Raw genomic sequence first — 23,826 nt, forward strand, 5'->3', positions numbered from 1 at the left:
TTACTTCTTGGTAAGTATTCTCTCTTGGGTCGTCCTGATGACAGCTGCATGTTCTTGACCCGGCTGTTTACCTTGTCTGGGTCTGCTACACGTATTTATGTTGAATACTTCAGTATTCTAAGATAAGTCTTTAGTTGTCGTTTCCACTCGACGTTGAGAGTAAGGATCGCTGTTCGGATTCCCGGTCCTAGACCTTGTGTTATTGTTAGTCTGGGCGTTGCCTCCCCTTATTTGTCGTAGACCCATTTGGGTCTTTATGAGCTGGGCTCGTTCTGGGGGTCTTCCTTTATGGAATTTTGTGGTGTCCTTTTGATTTCCTTTAATTTTTTTCTTGCCCTTTCCCTTTGGGAGTTTTGGGCTGGTGTTCCCTTTGCTAGTAAGGGGTGTGTGGTTGGGGGCTGACCGCTGGGTGACGGTGTCTCCTGTTGGCTCAGTTGAGTCTGATTTTGCGGTCTCAAGCTAGGCTTCTGGACTATCTGCGGGTCAGTGTACTTGGGGCTTTTTCCTTCAATGTTTTCGGCTTTGGACGAAGCAGGGTTTTGTTGGGTAGTGGTTTAAGGCCAAGCTTTGTAGGGGTGGGTGAGTCCCCCTTTTTTCTTTCCATTCCCTGGGGGCTTGTGGTTGGGGTCTTTCTGTCACCCTGTCTATCAGACATGTCTGCCATTTGGGCTAATCCGGTGTTGGAGCAGGATCTGAGATCTGTTGCTCAGCTATTTCATCCTTGTGCATTTGAGGTACAGTAAGCCTCTGAGGTTTCTCCTTTCTCCACGTTCAAGATTTGTGGGAAGGACTGGCGGCTCTTAGATAGCCTGCGATGTAATCCGCTGGTTAGTAGATACTTAGCAATCTGAAGGATCCTATCTTCATCTGATTTGTACTTGCCCTGCAAGTATTTAAGTTTGAGTAATTTTTAGATGACTACAGCGTGCAGTGTTTTTGCTTCAGGTGTTGTTCGTCAGACCTATCTGAGCTTGCTGCACGAGGTTTCGTTTCTGAATATTTCGGTATTCTGAGCTACCTTTTTGCGACTTGGGGACCTTTGTCTTCAGTGGCTTTCTAGAGTGCGTTTGCACTGTTAGGGGAAGATCCTCTCTCTGTTTCAGACTCCCGCCCTTATCCCGTGGTTTCTGTATTTCAGGGGTCTGGGCGTTGCCTCCCCTTGTTTCTATTCAGTTGGGTCTCTGTTAGCCTGACCCAGTTCTCAGGTTTTTTGCTCTGTTCTTGTGCCCTTTTTAGTTTTTTTTTTCTGGAGTTCCTTATGCTAGCTGGACAGCTAGATCAACATACTGTTAGGTTTCAACTGATGAAAGACAGTTGTTTGGATCTGCAGCTGCGAAACTGTTATAAAATGTCTCAATGGAGCTGAGATTTATCTTATCAGGAAGAAAATCAACTAGCTCACAGTGAAGTTTTGGTAAGATACAGTTGATTTATATTCCGGTATGAACCTGGTTATGATCTCAGAAATAAATCAGAAGAATGTCTCTCTCTGAGGAAGAGCTATATATATAATTAAGCAGTCAGTCCTGAGTAACTGAACAGTGCCTCTTGTAATTATATACCAGGTGAGTAACGAATTACAGTGATGAGAAACTTCACATATATACAAATTAGAACATGTTCATGCTTACCACAACCTCAGGACACTTTGCTTGCAGTTATTTTCAGTGAGAGGAGAGTTTCTGATCTGCAGCTGACAGGCAACAGTGAAGCAATTCAATCAGGTAAGAGACAGAGCGGCTGTATGGAAACTGGAACTCAATTACAGGTTGTTATTCCTTAGAGCCTTTAATGTAAATAGTCAGCGGCAGACTTAGTTACAGTGACTGTGACAAACAAAAGAGCAGAGGTTTGGTATTGTAGCACAACTGTTTCCTTTGAGAGGAGATGATTGCTGCAGCTTGTGGGAGACAGCATGAAGTGGGAATCAGTGTCCCAGTTTGTAAAGATCCTGTGCTGCAGGCAGTTTAATGATTGGAAAGTTTCCTATTGTTTAGGATGCTTGAAATATCTCAGTAGATAAAGGAGATTAGAACAGTAATTTGTAATCCAAAATAGTTTAGGATAAAGTAGAGAGAGCAACTATGTTACTCCTATAACACTCAATACCTAAGCACTTGTCTAAGGTTAGAAGACAGGTGATATAGAGTAGGTAGGTTGGTCTAATGAATAAAGGTGGTATTGGAAGTTATTCACACAAGTCAGTTTAAGGTGGAATACCTGACACATACTAATGCACTGGGGCTACTCTGCACTGTAGCAAACTGAGGGTTGCAAGTTCGATCCCCGGCAAGCTCTACTCAGCTTTTCCTCCTTTCGAGGTTGATAAAATGAGCAGCACCTTGAGTCCCTTAAGGGGGATTAGCCGCGCTTTACATGTACAATCATGTTTTCTCTGTGTCTTTTCTTATTTGTGGAAGAATACGGTAGTTTGTTCCCTTTCTTTAGTAATGGTTGTGTTTGGAGACCGACTGCTGGGCGACTGTGTCTCTTGGAGGCTGTTGACTCAGCTGAGTGTTGTTCCTGTGGACTCTAGCAAGGCTTGTGGACTATCTGCGGGTCAGTGTCCTTGGGCTTTTTCCTTTTTTTCATAGTTGTTCTCGGCTTCTGACAAAGCAGGATTTTGTTGGGTAGTGGTTTTCAGGCCTGATACCTTCAGAATGGGCCACCTCTTGTACCCTCCCGTTTTTGCATTCAGTGTCCTCTATTGCTTGGGTATTGTTTTCCCAAAAGTAATGAATGCAGCTGTGGACTCTTTCTATTTATGAAGAAAAACATAAATTATGCTTACCTGATATTTTTCATTTCTTCAGATGGAAAGAGTCCACAGCTCCCCGTCCATATTTTTTTTTTGGGGTGTCTTATTTTTGTTCTTCTGGCACCTTTTCACCCTGATATTCTTCTACTGTTTCTTGTTCCCTATGCAGAATTACTGGGGAATGAGAGAAGTGGGGGAGGTATTTAAGCCTTTGGCTGGGGTGTCTTTGCCGCCTCCTGGTGGCCAGGTTCTGAATTCCCAAAAGTAATGAATGCAGCTGTGGACTTTTTCCATCTGAAGAAAAGAAAATTATGTGGTAAGCATAATTTGTTTTAATACAGGTATATTACCCTCCCACCTGACACTTCCTTGATCCCTCCCAAACAGCTCTCTTCCCTCCACACACTCCTGACCACCATCTTAAAGGGACATGAAACCCAAAAATGTTCTTTCATGATTTAGATAGAGAATATAATTTTAAAGTGAAAGTCTACTTCACTCAACTGCCCCACGGCATTGGATAAACTTTGCAAAATGATGGTAGGTTTAATTCATCAATTTTTTCAGATTTTATTATTTTTTTAAAATCTTTACCTTTTTAGCGCTCCGACGATGAGCTTATCTCTCCCGCCCGGCATTTTGGCAAATTGATTGACAGATGAATATTCTTAAAAGAACGAATCATTGTTTCCCCCCCAGCCGTGACGTTTATGCATTCTTTATACACTTTATGTAGTTCATCTTGAATTTGTGTCTTCTTGAGTATGCATGTGATCAGTAAATATTTGACGGAATTAAACTTGCATAATACCATTATTTATATAACCTGTCATAATGGGAATATATTTTAGCATAACTAATAAGGATTTTAATGTTTTCAGGATGAGTGATATGGTACACCGTCGGCAGAAAATGCCCTGGTTGTGGCCTGACTTTGTGTTTCATCGACTGAATATTGGAAAAGAGCATGACAAAAGCCTAAAAATTCTTCATTCATTTACTGACAAGGTAGGTATGATATTTTCATTATTTTGTGTAGAATTCAATATATATAGAGAGAGTGAGAGAGAGAGAGCGCACCATGAGGGTATGAAATGCATCAGATGACATCACAGAAAGTTACTTTACCTACTCCGTTTAAAATGCCTTAATTTTTCAGATATATGCTTTATTGTTACTTTATGAAAGTACTGAAGTTGTGCAAGATTTATTTTGAATATGAAGGAGTATATTGTCAAGTGAATATGTGTTAGTTATATATACACTATATATACACGCAGCACATAGAAAGTGTGGCAGTCTCTTGCATGCACACAGCTAGATTACTAACAAAATTGAGTTAGTTACAGCATTTGGCCAAAGACATCTAAACTGAGTCACAACATATGTTAATATATAAAATAGCTATTGATAAATATATTAAAATGAATACAATTAGACAATACCTGTACTGTTTTAACGAATATGCACACATAAAAATACTCCCATAAGTTTAAAGCATGATCCTTTATTGTATCATTTGGTACTGCTTATTGATTTTTATGAATTGTTATTGTTTAAAAAGATATATAATCCCTTTATTACCCATTCTCCAGTTTTGCATAACCAACATGATTATATTTATATACTTTTTATCTCTGTGATTAACTTGTATCTAAGCCTTTTGCAGACTGCTCCCTTATTTCAGTTTTTTTGACAGACTTGAATTTTAGCCAATCAGTGCCCTCTCATTTGTAACTTCACAGGTCCGATCACATATGCGGCACCGCCCGCAAAGCTGGTGTCGCCAATTATTTTGTAAAACTAGTGATCACATATACTAGCGATCACATATGCATTTGTATGCGGTGACTATATTTTACCCGTCGCCCACTATTTTTACCCCCTTAAACTAACATATAACCGGCGTCGCAAGTTGGTATCACATATTCAGCGCAAGGACTTACACGTCGAAAATGGAGAAATGTTACTCCATATTCACCACGCAACACATAGGCAGACGCAGCTTGCGCTGAGTATATGAGCACCGTAACTCCCTGGAAGTCTTAACAAACACCAAACGCATGCGCAATATGTACCTGTCAACCACCATCCCCCCCACCGCAATAACTAATAAATGTATTAATCCCCTAATCTGTCAACCCTCAAATCGCAAAGTATCTAATTACACTATTAACCCCTAATCCGCCAACCCCCATAACGCAGTCTACCTATTAACACTATTAACCTCTAAACCGCCAACCCTCCACAACTTAAACTACCTAATTAACCACTAAACCGCCAACCCCCCACAACGCAAAGTATCAATCTAATCACTAAGCCCCCTAAACTAACACCTAAATCAAGTCCAATTAACTACAATTAAATAAAATAACAAAAGACTACCTTTAAAAAGTAATAAAATTTACCCAAAATAAAAAGCCCTATGTTTACATGATAAAAATATCTAAATTTACATTTAAAAAAACCCTAATATTAAATTAAAATAAAAAAATCTCCTGCTGATTCAATCAGAGATTGGAACTGTCATAGGTCACTATTTCAGAGAAAACACCATAGGAAACCTTTCACCCTCTATGCTATGGGAGGCCCATAAATGTGTGTTGAGGGGGGAGTTTATAAGACATAAGGCTAGAGAGACTACGAATAATAGGCAATTTGTGAACTTGATAACCTCCCAAATTAGATACTGGGAGTCAGAACTCAAAAATAAACCTGACTCAATAGACACACTAGAAAGACTGACTAATGCCAAACAAGAACTCAACAAGGGAATACCAGAGGAAAGCAACCAGGTTGCAACAGCGATACTTTGATATCAATGACAAAACGGGCTCTTCGCTAGCAAAGGCTCTTAGAAGAAAACAGTTAGACACCCACATTCACTCGATGACCGACTTGACAGGCCAAACACACAAAGACAGTATACAAATCGCTGAGACCTTTTGACAGTACTACAGGGCATTGTACAACATCCAGAACGACCACAGGCAGGATGATATTGATAGATTCTTATCTGACATACAACTTAACGCACTAAATCAGGATGACACTGAGCAACTAGACTCACCAATACCACCTGAAGAGATTAAGACAGCTATTACAAATATGTCTAATGGCAAGAGCCCAGGTCCAGACGGTCTAAGCATAAAGTACTACAAGACATATTTACATCATATGTTGGCCCCTTTGACCACCCTATTTAACTCGTTACTCAGGGAAGGGGGATTCACAAACAACATGCTGGAAGCGCACATTTTGGTGCTTCCCAAACCAGGGAAGACGCCGGATAGGCCAGAAAGTTATAGACCTATTTCCCCATTAAATTCGAACATTAAAATATTTGTAAACATTTTAACCACCAAAGTCAATAAATACCTTCCCAGTCTGATACATCCAGACCAAGTGGGACTTGTCCCCGGCCGGGAGGCCCGGGACAACACCCTATGGACAATTCAATTAATGTAGTATGCCCAATTACACAACATACCCATGGCCCTGGTCTCCACGGACGCTGAGAAAGCGTTTGACAGGGTACATTGGCAATTCCTCAAATCCGTCCTATATAAAATGAAATTCAGCGACACTTTCATAAAATTAATTTTCACTCTTTACCAGAACCCCACAGCACGAGTTAAGGTGAAAGGACTCTTTTCGGAGAAATTTGCCATTAGAAACGGTACGAGACAGGGTTGTCCCCTTTCTTCTATACTTTTTTGCGATCACCATAGAGGCTTTAGCCCAAAAAAATTGTAATGACAGCCTAGTAACAGGGATCGCCACCGCAACTTGTAATTACAAGTTAGCGTTATACGCAGATGACATTCTGCTCACCCTGACAAATATTGACACATCACTGCACAGAGCGCTAGAGATTTTCAAAGCTTTCGGGAAAGTATCAAACTTCCAACTGAACCTTTAAAAGTCTGAATTACTGAATATCACATGTGACACAGAACTACTCAACCAGACATTACGGGAATGCCCCCTCAAAAAACAGGACACAAAAATGAAATACCTAGACATCTACATATCACCAGACCAACAGGAGATTTTCCAAGCCAATTACAAAAGATTAGAGACCAATCTAGTAGTGGACCTGTCCAATTGGAACACCAATATCGTGGCTAGGCAGGGTCAACGTCATCAAGATGAATGTACTACCAAGGCTCTTATATTTACTACAGACCACCCCCATACCCCTGCCACCACACTACCTTCATAAAATCCAATGTATAATAGAACAGTATATTTGGGGGGGAATTAGACCTAGAATCACAAAGAAAACACTTTACTTACCTAGGGACAGAGGACTTGGGCTGCCCAACATAAAAGTATACAAACAAGTTATTACCTTACACGAACTGTTGGATTGGTGCTGTAATGACCACAACAACACATGGGTGCAGCTGGACTGCTCCATACTAGGTATTGGGAACGCCAGAGAAATAGCCTGGCTGTTAAGGAAGGACAGACCATTAGTTGTTACCGAGTATCCACTGTTTATAGATTTCTTTGCTAATTGGGACAAACTTATGAACACCTCAACGAATATATCCTCCCACGTCTCCCCACTGACACTCAAATACCAGAACCCTGCAATGCCCTGGAATTATAAAGAAACAAGTCTTAACCACAAAATAACCTTTAGGGAGCGGACACTCTTGGCATTGGTTGAAGGGGGCAAATTGAAATCCTTTGAAAAAAATCAAAGAGAGCGTGCCTGGCATCAGTATGAATTAGCTGGCACACTCACAGCTGAGCCACTTCTTAATGACGCACAAGCAAAAACATAGCTTTACCAGACAGACTACCCCATTTGAAACTATTTACTTACGCGAAACACCTACAAAACATGCAATCTCCCTCTTATACAAATTACTTTTAATAGAGAATGCACAAACATAACCCTCATACATCAGAGCTTGGGAGAAGGAGCTACACACAGACATTGACTTACAAGACTGGCTGACAGCATTTCAGACTACAAAAAGATCTTCAATCTCAACCAGGGTACAAGAATACAGCTATAAATTTTTATCTATGTGGTACCTCACTCCTAGTAGGTTGAAACACATATATAAGACAAGCCTTGGGGAAGTGCTGGAGGGAGTGTGGGGGTGAGGGTACTCTTACACATGTTTAGTGGGACTGCCCCAGACTGAATCAGTTCTGGGCGTAGATCCTGAAACATATCAGAATAACGACAGGGAAATAATTGCAGAATAGCCCCAAGACGCTACTGTTTCTTTTATTACGTAACCTTGAAAGTATAGCTCTAAGATTAGTTATGCTGAACAGGGCAAAGATGTTGATTCAGAGACATTGGAAAACTAGGGTGGTGCCAACGGTGGAGGAGTGGCGAAAGCAGTTTGATAGTCTATTACATCTGGAAAGGTATCACCACATGCAGAATGACACATTAGACACACATGAAATCATGTTGATGCAGTGGAAGGAATGTCAACCATGTTTAGGCTGAGGGATAACAGGGGCAATGGCTCACCATTGCAGGGGTTCAGTAATACATTTCTTCAAGGAGATGGAGGTGAGGGGGGAGAGGCACGCTGTGTTTACTTAGATATGTTTATGGATTGTCAGCAGCGGGAAGTTATGTTGAATTTGTAACATTTTGTTTTGCATTATTTACTGTATGTCGATCCTAAATCTGCAAGGTGTACTGTCAGGTACACTACGCCCCTAAAGACATTGATTGAAAAGGATCAGTTGGAAAAACCATAAATGGACATTTGGTGATAGTTAAGAAAGAATTTTATTATGCAAGGCACTGCATGCCGATATTTTGATTGTTTCATGTAAACAGAAACCTTTGGAAAACATCCTATATAATAAAAGGCCAAGTGTGTTTGTCCGAAGCTGTCATGCGCAGTAGAGACAGCACGAGGACAAACACACCTGGCCTTTGAGTCCCTAGCTGATCTGCGGCAGAAGTGGGCGTGAGCGGCGGGCGTGGCCGGTGTGAAGGGGGCGTGACCGCGCGATAGAGAGGGGGAGAGAGATAGAGAGGGGGAGAGAGAGAGGGGGAGAGAGATAGAGAGGGGGAGAGAGATAGAGAGGGGGAGGGGAGAGAGGGGAGAAGGGGGAGAGAGAACAGAAGAGGGTGAATAGAGAGAGGGAGAGAGAGACAGCAAAAGAGAGGGGGGAGAGAGACAGCAAAAGAGAGAGAGGAAGAGAGACTGCAAAATAGAGGAGGGGAAGAGAGACAGCAAAAGAGAGGGGGAGAGAGACGGCAAAAGAGAGAGGAGGAGAGAGACGGCAAAAGAGAGAGGAGGAGAGAGACGGCAAAAGAGAAGGGGGAGAGAGACAGCAAAAGAGAGAGGGGAAGCGAGACAGCAAAAGAGAGAGAGGGGAAGCGAGACAGCAAAAGAGAGAGAGGGGAAGCGAGACAGCAAAAGAGAGACGGGAGAGAGACAGCAAAAGAGAGACGGGAGAGAGACAGCAAAAGAGAGACGGGAGAGAGACGGCAAAAGAGAGACGGGAGAGAGACAGCAAAAGAGAGACGGGAGAGAGACAGCAAAAGAGAGGGGGGAGAGAAACAGCAAAAGAGAGGAGGGGAAGAGAGACGGCAAAAGAGAGGAGGGGAAGAGAGACGGCAAAAGAGAGAGGAGGAGAGAAACAGCAAAAGATAGAGGGGAAGAGAGACAGCAAAAGAGAGGGGGGAGAGAGACAGCAAAAGAGAGGGGGAAGAGAGACAGCAAAAGAGAGGGGGAAGAGAGACAGCAAAAGAGAGGGGGAAGAGAGACAGCAAAAGAGAGGGGGAAGAGAGACAGCAAAAAAGAGGGGGAAGAGAGACAGCAAAAGAGAGGGGGAAGAGAGACAGCAAAAGAGAGGGGAGAGAGACAGCAAAAGAGAGGGGGGAGAGAGACAGCAAAAGAGAGGGGGAAGAGAGACAGCAAAAGAGAGGGGGAAGAGAGACAGCAAAAGAGAGGGGGAAGAGAGACAGCAAAAGAGAGGGGGAAGAGAGACAGCAAAAAAGAGGGGGAAGAGAGACAGCAAAAGAGAGGGGGAAGAGAGACAGCAAAAGAGAGGGGAGAGAGACAGCAAAAGAGAGGGGAGAGAGACAGCAAAAGAGAGGGGGGAGAGAGACAGCAAAAGAGAGGGGGGAGAGAGACAGCAAAAGAGAGGGGGGAGAGAGACAGCAAAAGAGAGGAGGGAAGAGAGACAGCAAAAGAGAGGAGGGGAAGAGAGACAGCAAAAGAAAGGGGGAGAGAGACAGCAAAAGAGAGGGGGAGAGAGACAGCAAAAGAGAGAGGGGGGAGAGATACAGCAAAAGAGAGAGGGGGGAGAGATACAGCAAAAGAGAGAGGAGGAGAGAGACAGCAAAAGAGGGGGGAGAGAGACAGCAAAAGAGAATGGGGAGAGAGACAGCAAAAGAGAGAGGGGAAGAGAGACAGCAAAAGAGAGAGAGGGGAAGAGAGACAGCAAAAGAGAGACGGGAGAGAGACAGCAAAAGAGAGAGGAGGAGAGAGACAGCAAAAGAGAGAGGAGGAGAGAGACAGCAAAAGAGAGAGGAGGAGAGACAGCAAAAGATAGAGGGGAAGAGAGACAGCAAAAGATAGAGGGGAAGAGAGACAGCAAAAGAGAGGGGGAAGAGAGACAGCAAAAGAGAGGAGGGGAAGAGAAGACAGCAAAAGAAAGGAGGGGAAGAGAGACAGCAAAAGAGAGGGGGGAGAGATACAGCAAAAGAGAGAGGGGGGAGAGAGACAGTAAAAGAGAGAGGAGGAGAGAGACAGAAAAAGAGGCCAATTACAAGTATGGTTGACACTGAATTGTAAATGTTTGTGGGCAATTTTTCCAATCCCTGAGGGCAGGTAGGCGCCACAGCAGGGCTGTGGCGAGGTGCTGGGGGTGTTTTTTCCGGATTTAGGCCTTATTATCAATCCGGTTTGCACAATAAAGGGTTAAATGTTTATTTCTTTCATGTAATTAGCAAGAGTCCATGAGCTAGTGACGTATGGGATATACATTCCTACCAGGGGACTGCCCCAGACTGAATCAGTTCTGGGCGTAGATCCTGAAACATATCAGAATAACGACAGGGAAATAATTGCAGAATAGCCCCAAGACGCTACTGTTTCTTTTATTACGTAACCTTGAAAGTATAGCTCTAAGATTAGTTATGCTGAACAGGGCAAAGATGTTGATTCAGAGACATTGGAAAACTAGGGTGGTGCCAACGGTGGAGGAGTGGCGAAAGCAGTTTGATAGTCTATTACATCTGGAAAGGTATCACCACATGCAGAATGACACATTAGACACACATGAAATCATGTTGATGCAGTGGAAGGAATGTCAACCATGTTTAGGCTGAGGGATAACAGGGGCAATGGCTCACCATTGCAGGGGTTCAGTAATACATTTCTTCAAGGAGATGGAGGTGAGGGGGGAGAGGCACGCTGTGTTTACTTAGATATGTTTATGGATTGTCAGCAGCGGGAAGTTATGTTGAATTTGTAACATTTTGTTTTGCATTATTTACTGTATGTCGATCCTAAATCTGCAAGGTGTACTGTCAGGTACACTACGCCCCTAAAGACATTGATTGAAAAGGATCAGTTGGAAAAACCATAAATGGACATTTGGTGATAGTTAAGAAAGAATTTTATTATGCAAGGCACTGCATGCCGATATTTTGATTGTTTCATGTAAACAGAAACCTTTGGAAAACATCCTATATAATAAAAGGCCAAGTGTGTTTGTCCGAAGCTGTCATGCGCAGTAGAGACAGCACGAGGACAAACACACCTGGCCTTTGAGTCCCTAGCTGATCTGCGGCAGAAGTGGGCGTGAGCGGCGGGCGTGGCCGGTGTGAAGGGGGCGTGACCGCGCGATAGAGAGGGGGAGAGAGATAGAGAGGGGGAGAGAGAGAGAGGGGGAGAGAGAGAGGGGGAGAGAGAGAGGGGGAGAGAGATAGAGAGGGGGAGGGGAGAGAGGGGAGAAGGGGGAGAGAGAACAGAAGAGGGTGAATAGAGAGAGGGAGAGAGAGACAGCAAAAGAGAGGGGGGAGAGAGACAGCAAAAGAGAGGGGGGAGAGAGACTGCAAAATAGAGGAGGGGGAGAGAGACAGCAAAAGAGAGGGGGAGAGAGACGGCAAAAGAGAGAGGAGGAGAGAGACGGCAAAAGAGAGAGGAGGAGAGAGACAGCAAAAGAGAAGGGGGAGAGAGACAGCAAAAGAGAGAGGGGAAGCGAGACAGCAAAAGAGAGAGAGGGGAAGCGAGACAGCAAAAGAGAGAGAGGGGAAGAGAGACAGCAAAAGAGAGACGGGAGAGAGACAGCAAAAGAGAGGGGGGAGAGAAACAGCAAAAGAGAGGAGGGGAAGAGAGACGGCAAAAGAGAGGAGGGGAAGAGAGACGGCAAAAGAGAGAGGAGGAGAGAAACAGCAAAAGATAGAGGGGAAGAGAGACAGCAAAAGATAGAGGGGAAGAGAGACAGCAAAAGAGAGGGGGAGAGAGACAGCAAAAGAGAGGGGGGAGAGAGACAGCAAAAGAGAGGGGGAAGAGAGACAGCAAAAGAGAGGGGGAAGAGAGACAGCAAAAGAGAGGGGGAAGAGAGACGGCAAAAGAGAGGGGGAAGAGAGACAGCAAAAGAGAGGGGGAAGAGAGACAGCAAAAGAGAGGGGGGAGAGACAGCAAAAGAGAGGGGAGAGAGACAGCAAAAGAGAGGGGGGAGAGAGACAGCAAAAGAGAGGAGGGGAAGAGAGACAGCAAAAGAGAGGAGGGGAAGAGAGACAGCAAAAGAGAGGAGGGGAAGAGAGACAGCAAAAGAGAGGAGGGGAAGAGAGACAGCAAAAGAGAGGGGGAGAGAGACAGCAAAAGAGAGGGGGGAGAGATACAGCAAAAGAGAGAGGGGGGAGAGAGACAGCAAAAGAGAGAGGAGGAGAGAGACAGCAAAAGAGCGGGGAGAGAGACAGCAAAAGAGAAGGGGGAGAGAGACAGCAAAAGAGAAGGGGAAGAGAGACAGCAAAAGAGAGAGAGGGGAAGAGAGACAGCAAAAGAGAGACGGGAGAGAGACAGCAAAAGAGAGGAGGGGAAGAGAAGACAGCAAAAGAGAGGAGGGGAAGAGAGACAGCAAAAGAAAGGAGGGGAAGAGAGACAGCAAAAGAGAGGGGGGAGAGATACAGCAAAAGAGAGAGGGGGGAGAGAGACAGTAAAAGAGAGAGGAGGAGAGAGACAGAAAAAGAGGCCAATTACAAGTATGGTTGACACTGAATTGTAAATGTTTGTGGGCAATTTTTCCAATCCCTGAGGGCAGGTAGGCGCCACAGCAGGGCTGTGGCGAGGTGCTGGGGGTGTTTTTTCCGGATTTAGGCCTTATTATCAATCCGGTTTGCACAATAAAGGGTTAAATGTTTATTTCTTTCATGTAATTAGCAAGAGTCCATGAGCTAGTGACGTATGGGATATACATTCCTACCAGGAGGGGCAAAGTTTCCCAAACCTTAAAATGCCTATAAATACACCCCTCACCACACCCACAATTCAGTTTTACAAACTTTGCCTCCCATGGAGGTGGTGAAGTAAGTTTGTGCTAGATTCTACGTTGATATGCGCTTCGCAGCAGGCTGAAGCCCGGTTTTCCTCTCAGAGTGCAGTGAATGTCAGAGGGATGTGAAGAGAGTATTGCCTATTTGAATACCATGGTCTTCCTCTAGGGGATCTATTTCATAGGTTCTCTGTTATCGGTCGTAGAGATTTCTTCTCCTACCTCCCTTTTCAGATTGACGATATACTCTTATATACCATTACCTCTACTGATTCTCGTTTCAGTACTGGTTTGGCTATCTACTATATGTAGATGAGTGTCTTAGGGTAAGTAAATCTTATTTCTATTTATGACACTCAAAGCTATGGTTGGGCACTTTATATGTAAAGTTCTAAATATATGTGTTTAAACTTATATTTGCCATGATTCGGGATAATCAGTATTCCTTCATTCAGACTGTCAGTTTAATTTTTTTGGGGAAAATGCATATAAATTTTATTTTTTCTTACCTTAAAATTTTCAATTGACTTTTTTTCAAAATTGCGGGCTGTTAGGCTCGCGGCTGCAGAAAATGCTTCTATTTATTGTGTCATTCTTGGCGCAATACTTTTTTGGCGCAAACATTTCGTCATTTCCGGCGTCATAGTTGGCGCCGAAAGTTTTCACGTAATTGCGTCATTTTTTACGTATGTGTATTGCGGATGTTTTTTTGCCGCCAAAAAATATGGGCGTCATTCTTGGCGCAAAAATGTGTGGGCGTTACACTTGGCGCCAAAAATGTGGGCGTCATACTTGGCGCCAGATTTTTTCACATTATTTCAGTTTCACTTTTCAGTTGCTTCTGGTTTTCTAGAAGCTTGTTTCATTTTCATTTTTTCCCATTCCTGAAACTGTCATTTAAGGAATTTGATAATTTTGCTTTATATGTTGTTTTTTCTATTACATATTGCAAGATATTCCAAAAACTGTTCCTGTTTCAGAAAATACTGAGGGATTCCTGATGACTGATATCAGTCCTACCAAAGCTAAGTTAATTTATTTTAATGTTATGAATGTTTATCTTTAGCTATGGTTTGTAATAAGTTATTATGATAAACTTTTACATGCAGAGTCCATTAGTATTTATGCATTATCTATTGCTATTCTTTTTACATCTAATGTACAAGATATATTTAGGAATTTATAAGAATATTTTTCTGATTCTATTCTAAAGGCTTTGTCTGCCATCCCGCCTTCTAATACAATTGTTAAGTCTTTTTTAAACTTCTCATTTAGTTGATGAAGTTTCAAATGACCAACAACATACTGAATTATCCTTCTCTGATGGTGTTTTTTCTCATTCAGAATATTCTTCATCATATATTGACACTAACAAATCTACTTTTTTTTTTAAATAGAGTACATTCGTTCTTTGTTGAAAAGGTGTTGATTATTTTGGATATTAAAGTAACTAGTTCTTTTGATTAAGACTAGCTAACATTTAAATTCTGCTTATTAACCTTCTGTGGTTTCTTCAGAGGTTTTTCTCCAGTTCCTGATACTAGGGAATGGAATAGGCCGGGAATTTTTTATTCCTTCTTTAAGGTTTTTAAATTGTATCCTTTGCCGGCAGTTAGTTTTAAATTTTGAGGAAAGATTCCCCAAGTTAATGGGGCTATCTCTACTCTTGCTTAACATACTACTATTCCTATAGCAAATAGTATTTATTTTTTTCCTTCAGATGGGAAACTTGTATCTTATTTAAGGAAAATTATTTATTTTCAGGTACTTTTTGTAGACCTGTAAATTATTTGGCTGATGTTGCAACTGCTTCAACTTTCTGGTTGGATACTTTAGTGCAACAAGTATAGGATTATGATTTGTTTAGCATTGTTAAGTTGATCAACATGCTAATAATTTCTTTTGTGTCGTCATTTTTTTGATATTTTCGCAAATGAGGTTTAATCTATGTCTTTAGCTATTTTAGCTAGAAGAACTTTGTGACTTCAATCTTGGAATGCTAATTTGATTTCAATTCCATATTTCTTTTTTTCCAAGGTAATCAATTATTTTGTTCACAATTGGATTCAATTCTTCTACTGTTACTCTGGGCTTCAAGATTGAGCTCTAAGACTAAATATTAAGCTTATATTAGTTTTTGTTCTTACTAAGGAACGGAATCCTATTTCTTCCCCAAGTAACATGTTTTTAATTGGGAGTTTCTTCATTCAATTTAATGGGGTAAAACCGCCTGTGAGAAGTCTTTTTCTCTAACATATTCCAGCTATTCCAGTAAGGCTCACACTTTCCTGAAGTGTGTTTCAGACCTGTATATATTGGGTACTTGTGAAGCGCGGCTGGTCACCCGTTGGGGCTCAAGGCGCTGCTCAGACCTGGAGTTTTCTGGGGTATTTATACCAGTTCCATTTTAGGAACAGGGTTTGGGGGTTTTATTCAAAACTATTCATTGTCCCAAAGATAGAAAATCTTTTTGAATTGTCATAAGTGTACCATCTTTTAGAATGGTGTTTATATGGTCTATTCTGCCTTTTGGTCAGTGATGGCATTATTTGCTTACAATAGATACAATAGATGCATATCTTCATTTTCTGTTTTCATTCAGATTATTTTCATTTTCTGAGATTCTCTTTTTTTGACAAGCATTACCAATTTGTTACTTTTCCTTCTGGTCTAGCGACAGCTCTTAGAATCTTTTCAAGGTTCTCAGTGTTTCCCTATTTGGACTTGTGGTACTGGCTCAGTCTTTTCGTTCTGCGGAATCTCATACGATTCAACTTTTGTTGTTTCTTCAAGACATGGTTAGAGGATCTTTTTATCAAAAGCTCTTTGATTCCTCAGACAAGGGTCACCTTTTTTAGTTTTCCAGATAGATTGTGTCAATGTCTTTGTCTCTAACAGACAAGTGACAATTTTATTGGGTTCCGTTTGTCGGAACCTTCAGCCTCTATTATTTCCTTCAGTTGCTATATGCATGGAAGTTTTAGGTGTCTTGGCTGCAGCATTGGATTCGATTCCCTTTGCTCATTTTCATAGGAAACCTTTACAGTTTTTTATGCTGAATTAATGGTGCAGGGATTCTAGGATATCACTTTTTATATCTTTGAATCCCAATGTTCAACTATCTTTGACTTGGTGGTTAGATCACCATCATATAGTTCTACGGGTTTCTTCGGTTCATTCAACCTGGACCATGATCACTACAGACGCGAGTCTTTTAGGTTGGGAGGCTGTCTGGGGATCTCTGTCAGCACAAGGGGTTTGGAAATCTCAGGAGGCGAGAATACCATTCGATATTTTGGAACTCTGTGCATTCTCAGAGTTCTTCAGTTTTGGCTTCTTTTTGAAGAAAGAGACGTTTATTGTTTTTCAGACAGACAATGTCACAACTGTGGCGTATGTCAACCATCAGGGTGGGACTCTCAGTCCTTAGGCTGTGAAAGAAGTATCTCGGATACTTGCTTTGGCTAAATCCAGCTCTTGTCTAATTTCTGCGGTCCATTTCCCAGGTATAGACAATTGGGAAGCGGATTATCTCTGTTTATCAAGCTTTACATCCGGGAGAATGGTTTCTTTACCCAGATGTGTTTTTTTCAAATTGTTCAGATGTGAGGGCTTCCAGAAATAGATCTGATGGCATCTCATCTAAACAAGGAACTTCCCAGGGGCCTATTCAGGTCCAGGGATCCTCAGGCGGAAGCAGTGTATGCATTGACACTTCCTTGGAGTTTTCAATCTGCCTATATTTTTTCGCTTCTGGTTCTTCTTTTTAGAGTGTTTTTCAAAATCATCAGGGAGCAATCTTTTGTGTTGCTGGTGGCTCCAGCATGGCCACACAGGTTTTGGTATATGGTTCTTGTTCGGATGTCCAGTTGCCAATCTCGGTCACTTCCATTAAGGCCAGACCTTATATCTTAACATTCGTTTTTTCCATCAGGAACTCAAATTATTAATTTGATGGTATGGAAATTTAACGCTTAGTACTTAGTCATAGAAGTTTCTCTGACTCAGTGATTAATACTATGTTGCAGGCTCGTAAATCTGTGTCTAGTAAGTTTTATTATCGAGTTTGGAAGATTTACATCTCATGATGCTCTTCTCATAAATTCTCTTGGCATTCTTTCTCCAACATAGGTGTGTCCGGTCCACGGCGTCATCCTTACTTGTGGGGATATTCTCTTCCCCAACAGGAAATGGCAAAGAGCCCAGCAAAGCTGGTCACATGATCCCTCCTAGGCTCCGCCTACCCCAGTCATTCTCTTTGCCGTTGTACAGGCAACATCTCCACGGAGATGGCTTAGAGTTTTTTAGTGTTTAACTGTAGTTTTTATTATTCAATCAAGAGTTTGTTATTTTGAAATAGTGCTGGTATGTACTATTTACTCAGAAACAGAAAAGAGATGAAGATTTCTGTTTGTATGAGGAAAATGATTTTAGCAACCGTCACTAAAATCCATGGCTGTTCCACACAGGACTGTTGAGAGCAATTAACTTCAGTTGGGGGAACAGTGAGCAGTCTCTTGCTGCTTGAGGTATGACACATTCTAACAAGACGATGTAATGCTGGAAGCTGTCATTTTCCCTATGGGATCCGGTAAGCCATGTTTATTACGATCGTAAATAAGGGCTTCACAAGGGCTTATTAAGACTGTAGACTTTTTCTGGGCTAAATCGATTCATTATTAACACATATTTAGCCTTGAGGAATCATTTTATCTGGGTATTTTGATATAATAATATCGGCAGGCACTGTTTTAGACACCTTATTCTTTAGGGGCTTTCCCAAAGCATAGGCAGAGCCTCATTTTCGCGCCGGTGTGGCGCACTTGTTTTTGAGAGGCATGGCATGCAGTCGCATGTGAGAGGAGCTCTGATACTTAGAAAAGACTTTCTGAAGGCGTCATTTGGTATCGTATTCCCCTTTGGGCTTGGTTGGGTCTCAGCAAAGCAGATACCAGGGACTGTAAAGGGGTTAAAGTTCAAAACGGCTCCGGTTCCGTTATTTTAAGGGTTAAAGCTTCCAAATTTGGTGTGCAATACTTTTAAGGCTTTAAGACACTGTGGTGAAAATTTGGTGAATTTTGAACAATTCCTTCATGTTTTTTCGCAATTGCAGTAATAAAGTGTGTTCAGTTTAAAATTTAAAGTGACAGTAACGGTTTTATTTTAAAACGTTTTTTGTACTTTGTTATCAAGTTTATGCCTGTTTAACATGTCTGAACTACCAGATAGACTGTGTTCTGAATGTGGGGAAGCCAGAATTCCTATTCATTTAAATAAATGTGATTTATGTGACAATGACAATGATGCCCAAGATGATTCCTCAAGTGAGGGGAGTAAGCATGGTACTGCATCATTCCCTCCTTCGTCTACACGAGTCTTGCCCACTCAGGAGGCCCCTAGTACATCTAGCGCGCCAATACTCCTTACTATGCAACAATTAACGGCTGTAATGGATAATTCTGTCAAAAACATTTTAGCCAAAATGAACACTTATCAGCGTAAGCGCGACTGCTCTGTTTTAGATACTGAAGAGCATGACGACGCTGATATTAATGTTTCTGAAGGGCCCCTAACCCAGTCTGATGGGGCCAGGGAGGTTTTGTCTGAGGGAGAAATTACTGATTCAGGGAACATTTCTCAACAAGCTGAACCTGATGTGATTACATTTAAATTTAAGTTGGAACATCTCCGCATTCTGCTTAAGGAGGTATTATCCACTCTGGATGATTGTGACAAGTTGGTCATCCCAGAGAAACTATGTAAAATGGACAAGTTCCTAGAGGTGCCGGGGCTCCCAGAAGCTTTTCCTATACCCAAGCGGGTGGCGGACATTGTTAATAAAGAATGGGAAAGGCCCGGTATTCCTTTCGTCCCTCCCCCCATATTTAAAAAATTGTTTCCTATGGTCGACCCCAGAAAGGACTTATGGCAGACAGTCCCCAAGGTCGAGGGAGCGGTTTCCACTTTAAACAAACGCACCACTATACCCATAGAGGATAGTTGTGCTTTCAAAGATCCTATGGATAAAAAATTAGAAGGTTTGCTTAAAAAGATGTTTGTTCAGCAGGGTTACCTTCTACAACCAATTTCATGCATTGTCCCTGTCGCTACAGCCGCATGTTTCTGGTTCAATGAGCTGATAAAGGCAGTCGATAGTGATTCTCCTCCTTATGAGGAGATTATGGACAGAATCAATGCTCTCAAATTGGCTAATTCTTTCACCCTAGACGCCACTTTGCAATTGGCTAGGTTAGCGGCTAAGAATTCTGGGTTTGCTATTGTGGCGCGCAGAGCGCTTTGGTTGAAATCTTGGTCGGCTGATGCGTCTTCCAAGAACAAGCTACTTAACATTCCTTTCAAGGGGAAAACGCTGTTTGGCCCTGACTTGAAAGAGATTATCTCTGATATCACTGGGGGTAAGGGCCACGCCCTTCCTCAGGATCGGCCTTTCAAGGCGAAAACTAAACCTAATTTTCGTCCCTTTCGTAGAAACGGACCAGCCCAAAGTGCTACGTCCTCTAAGCAAGAGGGTAATACTTCTCAAGCCAAGCCAGCTTGGAGACCAATGCAAGGCGGGAACAAGGGAAAGCAGGCCAAGAAACCTGCCACTGCTACCAAGACAGCATGAAATGTTGGCCCCCGATCCGGGACCGGATCTGGTGGGGGGCAGACTCTCTCTCTTCGCTCAGGCTTGGGCAAGAGATGTTCTGGATCCTTGGGCGCTAGAAATAGTCTCCAAAGGTTATCTTATGGAATTCAAGGGACTTCCCCCAAGGGGGAGGTTCCACAGGTCTCAGTTGTCTTCAGACCACATAAAAAGACAGGCATTCTTACATTGTGTAGAAGACCTGTTAAAAATGGGAGTGATTCATCCTGTTCCATTAAGAGAACAAGGGATGGGGTTCTACTCCAATCTGTTCATAGTTCCCAAAAAAGAGGGAACGTTCAGACCAATCTTAGATCTCAAGATCTTAAACAAGTTTCTCAAGGTTCCATCGTTCAAGATGGAAACCATTCGAACTATTCTTCCTTCCATCCAGGAAGGTCAATTCATGACCACGGTGGATTTAAAGGATGCGTATCTACATATTCCTATCCACAAGGAACATCATCGGTTCCTAAGGTTCGCATTCCTGGACAAGCATTACCAGTTCGTGGCGCTTCCTTTCGGATTAGCCACTGCTCCAAGGATTTTCACAAAGGTACTAGGGTCCCTTCTAGCTGTGCTAAGACCAAGGGGCATTGCTGTAGTACCTTACTTGGACGACATTCTGATTCAAGCGTCGTCCCTTCCTCAAGCAAAGGCTCACACGGACATTGTCCTGGCCTTTCTCAGATCTCACGGATGGAAAGTGAACGTGGAAAAGAGTTCTCTATCTCCGTCAACAAGGGTTCCCTTCTTGGGAACAATAATAGACTCCTTAGAAATGAGGATTTTTCTGACAGAGGCCAGAAAAACAAAACTTCTAGACTCTTGTCGGATACTTCATTCCGTTCCTCTTCCTTCCATAGCTCAGTGCATGGAAGTGATCGGGTTGATGGTAGCGGCAATGGACATAGTTCCTTTTGCGCGCATTCATCTGAGACCATTACAACTGTGCATGCTCAGTCAGTGGAATGGGGACTATACAGACTTGTCTCCGAAGATACAAGTAAATCAGAGGACCAGAGACTCACTCCGTTGGTGGCTGTCCCTGGACAACCTGTCACAAGGGATGACATTCCGCAGACCAGAGTGGGTCATTGTCACGACCGACGCCAGTCTGATGGGCTGGGGCGCGGTCTGGGGATCCCTGAAAGCTCAGGGTCTTTGGTCTCGGGAAGAATCTCTTCTACCGATAAATATTCTGGAACTGAGAGCGATATTCAATGCTCTCAAGGCTTGGCCTCAACTAGCGAGGGCCAAGTTCATACGGTTTCAATCAGACAACATGACAACTGTCGCGTACATCAACCATCAGGGGGGAACAAGGAGTTCCCTAGCGATGGAAGAAGTGACCAAAATCATTCTATGGGCGGAGTCTCACTCCTGCCACCTGTCTGCTATCCACATCCCAGGAGTGGAAAATTGGGAAGCGGATTTTCTGAGTCGTCAGACATTGCATCCGGGGGAGTGGGAACTCCATCCGGAAATCTTTGCCCAAGTCACTCAGCTGTGGGGCATTCCAGACATGGATCTGATGGCCTCTCGTCAGAACTTCAAAGTTCCTTGCTACGGGTCCAGATCCAGGGATCCCAAGGCGGCTCTAGTGGATGCACTAGTAGCACCTTGGACCTTCAAACTAGCTTATGTGTTCCCGCCGTTTCCTCTCATCCCCAGGCTGGTAGCCAGGATCAATCAGGAGAGGGCGTCGGTGATCTTGATAGCTCCTGCGTGGCCACGCAGGACTTGGTATGCAGATCTGGTGAATATGTCATCGGCTCCACCTTGGAAGCTACCTTGAGACGAGACCTTCTTGTTCAGGGTCCGTTCGAACATCCGAATCTGGTTTCACTCCAGCTGACTGCTTGGAGATTGAACGCTTGATCTTATCGAAGCGAGGGTTCTCAGATTCTGTTATCGATACTCTTGTTCAGGCCAGAAAGCCTGTAACTAGAAAGATTTACCACAAAATTTGGAAAAAATATATCTGTTGGTGTGAATCTAAAGGATTCCCTTGGGACAAGGTTAAGATTCCTAAGATTCTATCCTTCCTTCAAGAAGGATTGGAAAAAGGATTATCTGCAAGTTCCCTGAAGGGACAGATTTCTGCCTTGTCTGTGTTACTTCACAAAAAGCTGGCAGCTGTGCCAGATGTTCAAGCCTTTGTTCAGGCTCTGGTTAGAATTAAGCCTGTTTACAAACCTTTGACTCCTCCTTGGAGTCTCAATTTAGTTCTTTCAGTTCTTCAGGGGGTTCCGTTTGAACCCTTACATTCCGTTGATATTAAGTTATTATCTTGGAAAGTTTTGTTTTTAGTTGCAATTTCTTCTGCTAGAAGAGTTTCAGAATTATCTGCTCTGCAGTGTTCTCCTCCTTATCTGGTGTTCCATGCAGATAAGGTGGTTTTACGTACTAAACCTGGTTTTCTTCCAAAAGTTGTTTCTAACAAAAACATTAACCAGGAGATTATCGTACCTTCTCTGTGTCCGAAACCAGTTTCAAAGAAGGAACGTTTGTTGCACAATTTGGATGTTGTTCGCGCTCTAAAATTCTATTTAGATGCTACAAAGGATTTTAGACAAACATCTTCCTTGTTTGTTGTTTATTCCGGTAAAAGGAGAGGTCAAAAAGCAACTTCTACCTCTCTCTCTTTTTGGATTAAAAGCATCATCAGATTGGCTTACGAGACTGCCGGACGGCAGCCTCCCGAAAGAATCACAGCTCATTCCACTAGGGCTGTGGCTTCCACGTGGGTCTTCAAGAACGAGGCTTCTGTTGATCAGATATGTAGGGCAGCGACTTGGTCTTCACTGCACACTTTTACCAAATTTTACAAGTTTGATACTTTTGCTTCTTCTGAGGCTATTTTTGGGAGAAAGGTTTTGCAAGCCGTGGTGCCTTCCATTTAGGTGACCTGATTTGCTCCCTCCCTTCATCCGTGTCCTAAAGCTTTGGTATTGGTTCCCACAAGTAAGGATGACGCCGTGGACCGGACACACCTATGTTGGAGAAAACAGAATTTATGTTTACCTGATAAATTACTTTCTCCAACGGTGTGTCCGGTCCACGGCCCGCCCTGGTTTTTTTAATCAGGTCTGATAATTTATTTTCTTTAACTACAGTCACCACGGTACCATATGGTTTCTCCTATGTAAATATTCCTCCTTAACGTCGGTCGAATGACTGGGGTAGGCGGAGCCTAGGAGGGATCATGTGACCAGCTTTGCTGGGCTCTTTGCCATTTCCTGTTGGGGAAGAGAATATCCCCACAAGTAAGGATGACGCCGTGGACCGGACACACCGTTGGAGAAAGTAATTTATCAGGTAAACATAAATTCTGTTTTTAGAATTCCTAGGATTTTATAGTTTCTTCAGGATGGTTTGGATAAGGGTTTTTGTCTGCAAGAAGGACAAATCTCTGCTTTTTCTGTGCTGTTTTCACAGAAAAATTTGCTAATCTTTCTGTTATTCATTGTTTTGTTCAGGCTTTGGTTCATATCAAGCCTGTCATTAAGCCAATTTCTCCTCCTTGGAGTCTTAATTTGGTTCTGAGGGCTTTACAGGCTCTTCCGTTTGAGCATATGCTTTCTTTGGACATTAAAAGGAACAATACTTTCCATGAAAGTAATTTTAGACATCTCTTCAGCTAGAGCAGTTTTTGAATTATCTGCTCTTTCTTGTGAGTCTCCTTTTTCTGATTTTTCATCAGGATAAGGTGGTTTTGCTGTCTTCATTTCGATTTTTACCTTAGTTGTGAATTCTAACAACATTAGTAGAGGAATTATTGTCCCTTTCTTGTGTCCTAATCTTAAGAATTCTTTGGAAAGATTCTTACATTCTTTGGATGTGGTAAGAGTTTTGAAATATTATGTTGAACTCAGATTTCAGAAAGACTTCTAGTCTATTTGTTATCTTTTCTGGT

The 23,826-nt window shown here is 42.7% G+C and overlaps 1 protein-coding gene across 1 annotated transcript in view; it reads left to right on the plus strand.

Moving 5' to 3' along the window:
- LOC128647472 (cytochrome P450 4V2) overlaps window positions 1-23,826 on the plus strand; it is a 469,121-nt gene that overhangs the window by 276,843 nt on the left and 168,452 nt on the right. Inside the window, exon 6 of the mRNA XM_053700256.1 lies at window positions 3,640-3,766. Within this exon, the coding sequence (XP_053556231.1) occupies window positions 3,640-3,766 (127 nt within the window). The remainder of the gene's footprint in view (window positions 1-3,639; window positions 3,767-23,826) is intronic.

The sequence above is a fragment of the Bombina bombina genome, chromosome 2 (genome assembly GCF_027579735.1).
Source record: "Bombina bombina isolate aBomBom1 chromosome 2, aBomBom1.pri, whole genome shotgun sequence".
Classification (NCBI taxonomy): domain Eukaryota; kingdom Metazoa; phylum Chordata; class Amphibia; order Anura; family Bombinatoridae; genus Bombina; species Bombina bombina.